The following is a 13,265-nucleotide window of genomic DNA, read 5'->3' as shown; positions in this document are numbered from 1 at the left end:
CTAACCTACTAAAACATTTTTAATTAAACTGTTATTTTTCAGAATGACTGCATTGAAGTAAAGAAATTTACTTTAACATCTGTCAAACTGCTTTTATATTGCTGACGCCTGATGGAACTGAAAATTGTACAAGCTGGAGAAATGTAATTAGTGGCACGTCTAATTAGCAGTCGAGAGGCCAGAGCTGATTGTATAAATATGGCTACTGAATAAACTGAACTTCCTGTGATTTGTGATGAAGTCACACTGTTCATTCTTTGCTCAGATACACTGAATAATTGTGACTCAGTACCATGCACTCCCACATAGGTGTTAGAGCATCAAACTTCCAGATGTTATCCTGTCAAACGTCACAACTAAACTGCCATCTGGAAGTCAAAACACCCAAGAAAAAACACTGCTGCAAATTGAAGATTAAATATTGGTTTAAAAGTCTAAAGAGTCTAAACATACAGAGTACTGTGGCGTTTAGATCACGCACACATAAACTGTACAGTGGTACAAAGGAAATTAAAGATTCCCAAATCTTTTGCTTTTACCTACAGTAGGAATTATCTAACCACAGTAGATGTCTCTACAAGCTATTGCCACTATTGTGACTGCTCTTTCCAGCTCCCCCAGAGCTCATTTCCTTTCTAGTGGGAAAAGGATTTTACTTCAGCTTCCTCTGAGCTGCAAGAGGTCTTGTCAAAATGGAAGAGAAGCAAGATTTTTGCCAGGACATTGGACACAGTTTTCTCATCCTGCTACATTTTAACAATGTCAGGTAGTGTACGGTATAGTGAAAAAGTCTAATTTCTTTATATTTTATTTCCAAGAAATCAGGCTTACTTAAAAATCTTTAAACTGGTCTTGAGCAATAGTTCTTCAGGCTTTCTAAAGGTCTTTCAAAGTTCTTGCTTTATTCACTTTTAAATGATATCCTTAGGCACTTTGTTTGTAAAAGACAAACAAACAAAAAACAAAACAAAAAAACAACCATAATTTATTCACTTTTTTCTGTTGAATCTATGGGAAATAGCAAAGATAACAGTTCGACAGATAGAAAATAGTCTTTTTTGTATTAACAATGTGATTCCCAAAAGAGCCATTAGCAGAAAGCATCTATATACATATATATATATATATATACACGTTATTTAGGATGATGTGCAATGTGTGCTTAAAAAAATCTGAGGAAACTGGAAAAGAGGGGGACAGATGAAGAAATGACAGGGCTAAAAATCTACATTAGATGAGTTGCATCTGAAAGTAATTTCCTTAAGAAATAGGAAAGAAATATATCAATATCTTGATACAGGACCCAAAAGATGCATCCAGACCTTCAGCTAAATCATCTACTGTTCACTGATGCCTCATTAGAAATGGTCTCAATGGAAGGGTGGCTGTCAAGTCGCCATTTTTAAGGCAAGAAAGCAAGGGAGGATGAAGTTTGCCAAATTACAAAAGGACTGGACTGAATGTCAAATCAAATCTTATGAAGAGGTGACACCAAATGTGAAATCTTTGGTTCAAACTAATGTCGGGACATTTGTGTAAACACCCTTCACACAACTAGTCTATTCTTTGCAAATGCATGATCTCTAGCAATGCGGGCAAAAAAGTAAAGACAGAGTGACACTGGCATTAGTGATGTGGGTGTCTGGCACCCTCTAGTGGGGAAACTTTTAACATGCCAACAATAAAACTCCGTAAACTTTAGTTTTGGGTGAGAGGGTTGTTACACTGGTGGGTAGTTTTTCAGTGAGTAAAAACTGCAGCTGTTGTACCTAATCCCAGACTCTATATGAAGTCTGTTACTTGTTAATTATTAGTAAAACACCATAATATTTAACATATTAGTATTAAGAATATCCATCAAATAAATTTAGACTTGTGAAAATCAGAAAAACAAAATAAAAAAAGTAAAATGAAGTGCTTATAGCTGGAAAGCTAGTTGTTTTAGGATGGGAAAGACAGAGAACCAGGCTCATGACTTTAACTCTCCTGCTACACTTCTTCTACAAAAGAAGTCAGCAGCATTATTATCTCTGTGGCACTCCTTGAATGAGACCAGTGATGTCACTGTCCCCGCCTTGTCAGCCAACCACAGTCCAGTTGCCATGGATACGCCTGGGTGGGCAGCAGCAACTGCTTTCCACATCACACAAGAGGAGGAAGAGCCGACATCTGTTTCAGTGTGTGCGTGTGTGAGAGCATGCATTCATGTGCACGCAGGCTGTCAGAGATACAGGAACAGACAAAGCAATGAGACACTGAGAGGACGAGAGAGGAAGAAGCTCCAACCACATCGTGTATTTATAAGTGAAGCTGTACTTCAGTTTATAGCTTTTCAATATTTAGAACAGCGAGGAGGTTGAAGGTATAAATACATATACAGTAGGGTAGGCTGCACATAGGTAGGGTTAACACAGTGTGGTTTTCAAGGGTAGGAGAAGCCAGAGAACTTGCAAACTCCACACAGAAAGCTCCTAACTTGGTTTCTTGGTTCAAATGGGGGCCCTTCTTGATGTGATGGTGTTAACCACTGAGCCACTGTGCTGCCTATAATAACTGGTTTATAGTGTGCTCTAAGGTTTTAATTAGATATAATTGTTTGTCAGTGTTCTTTTAATTCTGTATTTGTGTGCATCCTGAGTGTGCAGGCTGGTAAACTGACTCAGCACCAATTAGTATCACTGGCCTTGAAATTCAAATGCAAACAAACAAAAACATTTAGCACAACACATAAGTTAGCCACATAAATAGGTTAGTAGGATGGAAGACTCTCGTCTTCTTTTCCCTACTCCAAAAGAAACGCCTGCTTTCCATTTTAAATTTGCTAACTCACAAAACCATTACTCCCACACATTATGTAGTCAAAGAGTGAAATCACTCTTTAAGATTGTACACACAGGCCCAGAAATCTATATTCAGACCCTGACTTTGTCTTGTTTCCCTCCTGAGTGTTGTTCTGTCGAGTCAAATCACTTGGCGAAGATGCAAGCTGCACATGATCCATTTCCAGCTCTGTAATCTCTTATTTTTACTCTTTGGTTATGATCATTTTATAGCCTGCATTCACACACCCACACAGGGCAGCTGTAACTCATGCAGCTCTTTGATCCTTTCTGCTTGAATGATTAACTGTCCTGTGCTAAAGCTCGCACACAAAGTTAAAGATGCATTATGCTGCATAAGTCTTAATCTGCTCAGTTGTTTACAGTCACAGATTGTGCTACAGAGAGCAAGAAAAGGCAAGACGTATGGACACAAATGCAAAGCATATACACCACAATAATATGAGGGGAAATAATCAAAATCTTTAATTTGGGCAGGGGTCATACATGCAGGAAGCATGAACACATGATGACATCTACTGTACTTTGAACAATGGAGACACTAGAAGCTGGTGGAAAACAGATGATCTGTCAACTGACAGACTGAAACATCAGGGAGTATAAACTGGGGAGGCTGACTGGATAAATGTTCATAGATGAATTTAACTAATGTGAGTGCAAAGGAAGGAAAACTGACGGCTGACAGGAAGTGAAACAGACAGGAGTGCAAGTTGATGTGTAAAGTGCAGGCTTTTTACAGTGGATTTATACTTATGTGTTGTAAATGCACACCTGGCAATGGCAATGGTTACTTAAGCGGGATACACCGCAAACTCAGATTCACAGCAGAAGCATAATTTAGGCATAAATTACAATGTACCTATGATGTAGATTTAACACAAAATACATTGGCTCTCCCAGCTTGCTGCAAATTGAAAGGGGTTTGTCTATAACCTTAAAAACACTATATTTTAGATGTATAAGTATTAAATAACAGTAAAAAGGTTGATGATTTTAAGGAATTTAGACAGTTTTAATAAAGTCTATGACTTCTTGCGATGTTTTTTAGTGAGTTAAATGTAGACATTTAATGAACTGTTTTATAGATGCTGATAGTCCAGCTACAAAACAAAATCACTACACCTGAGAAGTAGAGGGTATAAAGTATTGTTGTTATCAAACTAAACAAATTTATCCCTTATCAAATTACTTTTGACTACTTTCGGTCAAGTTAACTGTTCTAGCTCAAATTTAACTTATAAAGTATTTATGTTGAAACCTGCAATGTAACATCCGTGGAAGAGAAAATCAATGTAGCACACAATAAACACAATTCAGTCTTTCCTTTTTGGTGTCCCACCCACAATATGTAAGGAATTTACTAACTATTCTATTCTAGCTGATTCTAGCTTGGTGTTCTTGTCTCAAATATGTCACACCGAGAGACTAATTTTGGCCTTTAATTTAGTTATGGTGAGGAAAGACTTTGTTTTCATGGCAGTCACATTTGGCTCAAGCTAAAATGGTTTCTGTCTCGTCTGGTTTTACAGCTGAGGCAAATGTGTGATTGTGAAATGCTGATATGGTGAACTCTACAAGCTGAAACTGCAGTGGAATGATCTGAACTGAAACACAGATAGAAACTGCTCTCATACTGCCACAGCGAGGCAAAAGACAAATACTCTTGGAGCGTTATGTAACACAGCACAGGGCATTTCACTGGGCTTGTTGCAATAAGTATATTTTGCTATAGTCAGACTGCCAGCTGGACCTCATGTGTCCCCATTTGCCTCTTTTGCACTTGCAGATTTTCTGGTCTGGTAATCTATTGATAGTTAGTCAAGGTGATGAAAAGATGGAACATTATTGATCTGCTGTGCAATGGAGGTCACTGCAGATTTACTGGGAAAATTAGGGAAAATGGTCCTAGCGAGTGCACAAATAGAAAAGTGAGATTGTGCACACGTACGCGCTCTACATGTTTAAATAAAGACTGCGCTGGCCTACCTTTGAATTCAAAACCTGCATTCTTTTAGTGAAGCTATTTTCTGATTTCTAAAAAAGATTAAACCATATTTCTTCATGTCTTGAATATGTAGGAGGACAAGCTGTACATAAAAAATAAAACAAAACCACACGTTTCCCCAACAGTGACAGCGACATCCGCACAACGCTGTCTGTGCAACATGAAACAAGCAATGATCCAAAAGCAGCACAGTGTGGGTACAGCTCGGGTCACAGTGCTGTATTCCTCTCTGTGTTTACTTAGCCTGTCCATGTAATGATAGGGATATCTGTAAAACTACCACTGCTGCCTCCACTCTCTCTCATTCTGTCTCCTTGTGTCTGTGTGTTCTCCAGGCTCTGCAAAGTTAACGTCTTCTCCTTTCTCCTGTCTGTGCTGTCCAAGTACTGTATGTGGATGAAATGGCCTACACAAAGATACCACTGAACCCCACCACCCCCCCTTTACTTTACGTGATCACCAGTTGAAGGTCAAAACTAGTCAGTGCTGATACTTTCCTAATGTTAACCAAATTCTTATTTAGTGATGTGTTTACATTAGGTTTGTCTGTTCCTTTGGACTATCCAATGACACTTATTATATTGCATTTAATGCTCAGGAAGCAGCACAGCTGTTCCTCTTCTTTCTATATTTCTTTTTTCTTTACGTGTTCTCCGGTGCATGAAATGAGACAAGCATCTCTAAAAGAGCAACTGCTGTGTCTTTGTCTTGTTCGGTCTTTAAAGTGTCCACTGAAGCTTGTGTTAAAAGCAGGAAGTCCTTCAATATCTTCCACCTTCCCACCACAACATCACACTTTTTTCCTACTGTTGATGTTTAATTTTATACGCCGTCTCCTTTACTGCTAAAGTATTTATTGAATCACTGAGTCATCTGCTTTTCTGATTGGATAATGTGATAACTGATTAGCTCCTGCGTGTGTGTACCTGTGTGTGTGTATAAAAGAGAATGCTAATATGGTATCAATCTACCTACAATCTAGGACGGGCAGACTGAAACATTATAATTTAATAAATATTTCAGCAGTAAGCACGACTGTGTGGGAGTTCCATTTGATTATACTTATGAAGTAATTTCCTCTGATGCATCATCTGCCTCTCATTCAGGTGGCCATACACTTATTTTTTCATGTTTATTTGTGTACAATGTTTTCATTACCGGGTTTCAGGTTTAGGATTTGTGTGACTATAAAGACACTCCTCAAACACCCACACACAAGCACTGTGGCTTTATTTTACCCACTGGAAAAGGTTGTTTTCTGAAAGCTTTGAGATTTTAATGCCAAACAGCTGAGCTCCTCTTAAAGCACTTTTCAGCAGCCATCTGAGACCCTGATTCACATCTATCTATCTATCTATCTATCTATCTATCTATCTATCTATCTATCTATCTATCTATCTGTCTATCTGTCTATCTGTCTGTCTGTCTGTCTGTCTCCGTCTACCTTGTGAAACAAAGGATTAGTATGCAAGACAACAAGGCATTGACCAACTTCTACATTTACTCCAAAACTTTCTGGGAATCAAGAAAAGTATGGCCTTCAGGACTTTCTGGCCCACTGTTGCTGTTATTGGAGCTAACTGCGGTTGTTCTAACTCAGTGTGTATTTTTAGGATTTGAGAATGCAGAATTCAAAAAAATCTCCAATGCCACACAGTTGTCTAGGAGTTTGACTGTCACTTGTGATTGCTGTGCAACACTTTGTTTTCATGTTGCAGAGATAAATAAAGCTGGAGTTGATTTAGCTCAAAAGGCTGGACTGTAGGAGAGTGAAACCAGACTGCAGACAATAATCTTTACAGTTTAATTGCTTTTGTAACTAATTAAAACCACAACTGCAATATTAAAAAAAAATAAAAATCAGACAGCAACTCTATTCAGCTGCAGCTGAATGAAGTGATTCACGTGAGGCAGCTTCACCATCACAACTGTACTCTGGCCTACAAAGCTGTCTCTGTGACCATTCACGGCTGTTCTCTTTATAGAAGAGCAAATGTTATCCTGGAGTTCGTGACAACGCTTCATGTTGATGTTATTTCGGCAGCAGTGATAACCTACGGTAGCTAACAGAGTCTCTTTCATACAGAGATTTGATAAATGAGGTGGTGGAGTGAGCCTCACTCATTGATGCCAAATTCACCCAGAGCCTTTGCTCAAGCCTGATTTTCGGAGCGTGCTCCGATCTCACTCACCCCTATACACGAGCTACGAGACAACGACTCTCCACTGCATTTTAACTGATATGTTTTTACAGGCCATTATCCTGCTATGCTGCTAAGCTTTACTCTTTATGAATCCATGATAGTTTTTGTTGGCAGAATATTTTGTGAATATTTTTTCCTCTTCTTTTTCTTTTTTCCCAAATACAACATTAACAGTTTCCACTGCTTCATGCTTCTTCCTGTTTCTCTTCCCTAATAAAAGAGGAGAACCCCCTATTTTCTTCTCACTAAGAATTCTGTACCATTGAGCATGCATACATTATTATATGATATCCACCAAATATGGGGATATCAACATTATTTTAAGGCCATTTCATGTGGACATATTTTTTACATTTTTAATTTGTATCCAGAATGAAAAGACCTCATTCGTCTATTTTGTGCAGTTTCATTTTATTGCACACCAGCGTCTACGTCATTACTATTAAGCAGTACTAGAAATCAGACAAAGCCTCTGCTTTCTGCTGCTTTCTGTCTGTCTCAGGAAAGAAAAGCTGCAGCCCAACCCCAATCTCACACCCAGAATCACAATAGCAAGAACTGGCTGGGACTTTATTCATGATCTCATGCCCCCAACTTCACTGGGGAATAAGTGACTATCTCACAGCTATACTTGATGGGAATCAGGAAGCTCCTCCCGGAGACACAGAGACAGGAAGCACAAAAAGAGTCACATCACTCTATTTTGATTCTTTAAATGTATCTCACTCTCTTCCTCCTATGTCCCTTTTTTTTTGCATGTCCAGTGTGTTCTTTGTGAATTAGATGTAAAAAAAAAAAAAAAGCCCTTATTTGATGACTACATATAAGACTAGAAGCAAAAGGGATAATAAAACTTATATTCTTGGAAATATGTCAAATTGGCTGCAGAGTGCCAACAACAAAAACAAATGCTCGGTATTAAAAAAATGGATGTGACAACTTTTGTTAATATTAATCTAATCAGCTGCTTACATCTGTTTAATATCAGCTCTGCCTTTTGTTTAATCCCACTTCAAATGTATTATGTCCTGCACTGTACGCGAACCACAACAGAAGATAATCAGCAGCACTGCCCAAATGCCCATGAAGAGCAAACTAAACCCAAGCCTCGTAACTGCATGTGTTGTACCTGTGTATCATGTCTTCCAGCCTCTTCCCTTGCTCTTCATCTTGTTCCAGCTGTTTCCGCCGTGCCTCCTCTTCTTCCACTCCCATGCCCTGGAGCAGCCACCGCTCACGCATAGCTTTGGACTGCGGACACAAAGAAATGCTGGTTTCAGTTCACGCAATGGCTCAGTCACTCTAGAGTACAAATAGAATGGGAACCTTCTTGTGACTAGAAACAAATCAGTGGTATACTGGTAATTGTATTGAATTTTGTTTTGCTGCCTGCAACTAATTGCAAGTGGCTGTCCACAAGGCTGAGCATATGATACTCTCAACCTCTGGATGACCACTGGTGGAAGGAGACCCAGCAATGACCCACCAGGGTGCAATCACTCTCAGACTTAAGGTTTGCAGATAATCCCCATCTAATTTACAAGAACAGACAGGCTGCCAATACGTAACAATCAATCTGAGTTGTTCTGACATAAGTTCACACAAGTTTAACCACTGCTTTTGGAATAGATTAACCTATTTTCCTGTTTGATCAGAAGATCACGATGCCATGACTCCACAGCTGGTTGGCTTAGCATATAAACAGAGGTTGGTGGGAAATAGAGATGCAAAGGTTTAAAAGCTAGAAGCACAGATGCATTTTTTTCACTAGACTCTAGAACTGACAAGAAAGAAATGTAATAAATAAAATGTAATAAAGCATGCCAGAGTGCTTTATTTGACCAGGCAATGAATCAATTAATAATTGACAAAAAGGTTGTGATTATTTGTCTGTCAAATCAATCCAGTGAGTAACTGTTAGCTCTAATAAATGTCAGCCACATTGAAAGCCTGTTAACTGATAAGGCCTTTATGGTACACTCCTACTTTACTATTTGGATACACTTGGTCTAATGGTGCATAGAGTCTTCTCAAATGACCAAATGAGAATGTTTAGAGCAGAAAAGGTTGTCGACCTGTTCAGATTGTGGAGATCAGCAGACTACATCAAACACTACATCAGCATCTTTGTGATAGTGTGTTTTTGTTAAACATGCTGCCACCGGAGCACCGTTACGGGGGCTAGATTCCTCTAATCACTGCCGAGCACAGCTAGAACAAATAACCAAACATGTAGGAGTTTTTATGTAACACAGGAACTCTGAACTCAGCTGCTACTCGTAGGAAACTACTCTTTGTTAAAGGCGAATCCCACAAGCCCGAGAGAGCTACAGCAACCATTCTCCGTGATGTAAACAACGTTATTTTCTTAGGAACATGCGTTATAAAAGCGCTTTGTCGGCTAAATATCATCATGTACAGTCAAGGTTGTTTTCTTCGACTAAGGGTGTTTTTTTCTGTGAACTATAACAAATTTATTTTTTCTCGAATTCCAAAAAAGGAAAGAAATTTAAGTACATTCACTGTGAGCGTGGTGCTTTTCTATTAAGTTTTACTAAACAAGCAGTTTAGTGAAAAATGTTCCTTTGATCATTTTACTGCTGTGTGAAGAGACAGATGGTATTTTGGTGCACAAACATTTCTCAAATTAGACTAAACAGGGATAAAATATGAAGCAGATTTTCTACTGTCTCTCTCTTTCTGTTTAAATGATTTGTAAGATACTAATAAGCTAAAGAAACACTTCTTGTTTCGCTATGCCTTATAATAACAAAACCAACAACATTGTTCTGTGTTTTATGGTATTTTATTGCGTCTCGATTTCTGTCTCCAGATTTGTTCCAGAGAAATATCCGGGCACACAAAAATTCCATATACTGCATGTGGTCCCTGTAGCCCCGTGTTTACATTTCATGGACTAAACAATATAGATTAAGCCCCACATTAAACCCCAGGTTTGTTTGTCTGGTTCTTGCAGTATTAAACACAGAAAATCAACCAGGGTGCCAATCTTCTCATCACACAGGCTCTGGATTTCTTTAATGTTTTATAGATAATGCCAGAGCTCTGTTTACGCCATTAATGTCTCCGTTTCTGTCTGGAGCTTTGCTTTGTTACCACAACAGAGTGGAGCGGGAACACTCTGATTCACCTTTTAGCTGTTTACTGTCAAACTGTTGCTTGGCTGGAGGTCATAGAGCTGAAAATTACCCGTGTGACTCCCCCCACCGTGCGCGCACACACACAGACACAAACACACACACTCACACACACCTAATTAAATATTTAGAAACTCACATGGTGGCAAGTCAGTGCATGTAAGCATGTATAATCATGGTCACAATGACCTGCAGCGTTTCAAACTGAGCATAAGAATGGGGAAAAAGGTGATTTAAGTGACTTTGAAAGTGGCATGTTTGTTGGAGCCATACAGGCTGGCCTGAGTATTTCAGAAAGTGCTGATCTGCTGGAATCTTCCTGCACAAAGATCTCTGGGTTTATAGAACATGGTCCAATAAAGAAAAAAAGCCTTGTCGATGGCAAATGTCAAATGATAATGGCCAAATTGTATATGCAGAGCATCTCTGAAAGCACAACATGCAGAATTTTGAAGGGGATGGACAGCAGAAGGCTGCACAGTGTGCACCGTCTTTCAGCTCAGAACAGGCTACAATTTCACGGGCTCACTAAGATTGAACAACAGACGATTGGAAAAATGTTGCCTGGTCTCATGATCTTGGCTGCATCATTCAGGTGGTGAGGTCATGAAATCATGGATCCATCCTGCCTTGTATCAACAATTCAGGCTGCTGTGTAGAGGTGTTTTTATTAGCACACTTTTGGCTCTAAGCACCTTGAATCAGCCTTTGTTGTTATTTTGCGCCATATAAAACAATTGAATTGAACTAAATGTAACTTTAGTACCAACTGAGCTTCTTTTAAACACCATAGCATACCTGAGTGTTGCTGCTGACTTCATCCATCCCTTTATGACAACAGTGTATAGCATGCTGCAAAGCTCAAATCATCTAAAACAGGTTTCTTGAACATGACAATGAGTTCACTGTACTCAAATAGCCTCCACAGTCACCAGATCTCAATCTCAGTGTTTCCAGCACCTTGTTAAATGTGTGCAATAAAGAGTTCTGAAGGGGGGAAAAGTGGTTCATAAGGTGCTAGCAAGTTGCACTGTGTCTGGTGAGTGTATGACAGAAATATTTAGAAAGGCAGTTGCACAACCTGGTTATCAGTTAAACCGAACAATTTAAAAACTATGTTCTGCTAAATTTTCCCATCCATGTTTGATTTTCTTGCACTGCAGTTTTCCATCACAAACATTAGTGAACTTCTAAAGTAAACAGCTAGTTTCAAGTTCATTAAGCAAATTCCACATTCCACATCGAGATCACAGCGGTATTCTCTATATGATTTAGAAACCATCACTTATTCAGAGGAGCATGGTTGGCTATATTTGTGCCTGACCTCTTACCAGCACTGTGGAGTTTTATCAATACCATAATATATATATAACAGCTTTCCGTAGCATTTCAGCTATCAAAAAGCATTGGTGAATAACTTGTTTCCCCTGAGAACCAGACGGCTCTTTGCTTCTCTCTCATGCTGTCTAACAGACTTTCCATTTCCTGTTGAGCTGTGACACACAACCACTCTGAACTCGGCTATTAAAGGGAGGGTTTCAGGCTGTTATGAATGTCTGTGCTTGTCATCAGAAAGTGAAATAACCAATTTATCAAAATATGTAACGCCCAGATGGAGACACTGCTTCAAAAAGAGAATTCATGGCCAAGGTTAAACTTTGCTCTGAAGTCATGCCGATGTTTACAAAGTTCCAGACTCATATCATCGCCTCCATTGAGAAGCTTGAATCATGCAGCCCAGAGGTCCTTATCAAATCTCTGGGCTCTAGTTCCCGTTTCCTCTCCCAAGCCACTGGGTCTCCAGAGAGCGCTCAACAAAGCCTGCTTCATGCTGCCTGGCAGCGTGGCACTTAGAGGTAATGGCCATTAAATGGAACTGTGTGACCAGATGCTGATTACATCTGGAGTTCAGGCCTACTTGTGTTGTATGAAAGAAAAGTACACAGATCATTAAAGATAAGTGGGGGCTTGATTCTGCAGATAGAGCAAACATATTCAGATTAAGATCCATTCTGACCTCTCTTGGTTTTTCATCTATCTTTAGGGGGCATAAGAAGGATAGTTGAGTTGTGATGACTTTTGAATGAATCCAAACTTATCACAACCATGGCTGGCTCCAAATGTGAGTTCATCCATAAGACTTGTAAGGTAATCAAGCCATTGACTTGAAGTTATGCTTATTGTATTAGTGTCTTTTGGAGCATTTAAAATGACACGAATTAACCGATTTATGCACCACATCTGTTCGTGTTAAACAAATAATATAGCATTTTGCATAACATGGCAATGGCCATCCATCCATGCATTATCAATTGCTTATTAGGGGCAGCAGTCTAACCAGAGGAGGCCAAGGTGTTTCCACGCCAGACGAGACACTTCACCTAGGTGGCACTGAAGGGACAGATGCCTGAACCACCTCAGATGAAGGAGCTTCTCCCCTAATCTCTAAGGGAGAGCCCATGTGTCCTTTGGAGGGAGCTCATTTCCGCTGCCTGTAACCAAAATCTAATTTCTATGGTCAATACCCACAGGTCATGAAGATTGGGAATGGTGGAAAAATAGATTGACCAAGAAATTGACAACTTCACTTTCCTGCTCAGCTCTCTCTTCACCTTAACAAACTTGTCTACATCACTGCAGATGCCACATTAATCGCCCTGTCAGTGTCCCACTACACTGACCACTCACCTGTGAACACGTTTAAGACACTTAAATGCCGCCACTTTGGATGGAAACTTGAGTGGGCACTTTACCTTTTCTTGGCTGAGAACTTCAGACTTGGTACCAACTTTAATCCAAGTAGCTTGACTCTTGGCTGCAAACTACTCCAATATAAGCTGGAGGTCATTGCTCGATAACGCCAACAAAATCACATCATCAGCAAAAAGAGTCGAGCTCCGAGACCACCTGAGAACACCCTTCAACACTTAGCTGTGCCTAGAAATTCTGTCCATACAAATTATAAGCAGAGTTAGGGACAAAAGACCCTTTGGTGGAGTCCAACTCCATCCGTGATTAAGTTTGACTGTTAGAAATGTAAACCAAGCTTTCACCGCAG

At 39.5% G+C, this 13,265-nt stretch overlaps 1 protein-coding gene across 3 annotated transcripts in view; it reads right to left on the bottom strand.

Moving 5' to 3' along the window:
• Positions 1 to 13,265, bottom strand: part of palm2akap2 (PALM2 and AKAP2 fusion) — a 90,547-nt gene that overhangs the window by 51,857 nt on the left and 25,425 nt on the right. For all 3 annotated transcript variants that reach the window (XM_087843589.1, XM_087843590.1, XM_087843591.1), the window contains exon 4: positions 8,179 to 8,300. In XM_087843589.1, the coding sequence (XP_087699715.1) occupies positions 8,179 to 8,300 (122 nt within the window). The remainder of the gene's footprint in view (positions 1 to 8,178; positions 8,301 to 13,265) is intronic.

This window comes from Neolamprologus brichardi, chromosome 7 (assembly GCF_056152115.1).
Source record: "Neolamprologus brichardi isolate AB-2024 chromosome 7, ASM5615211v1, whole genome shotgun sequence".
Taxonomy (NCBI): domain Eukaryota; kingdom Metazoa; phylum Chordata; class Actinopteri; order Cichliformes; family Cichlidae; genus Neolamprologus; species Neolamprologus brichardi.
Note: the sequence above shows the minus strand (reverse complement) of the source record. Positions and strands in the feature narration are given on the sequence as shown.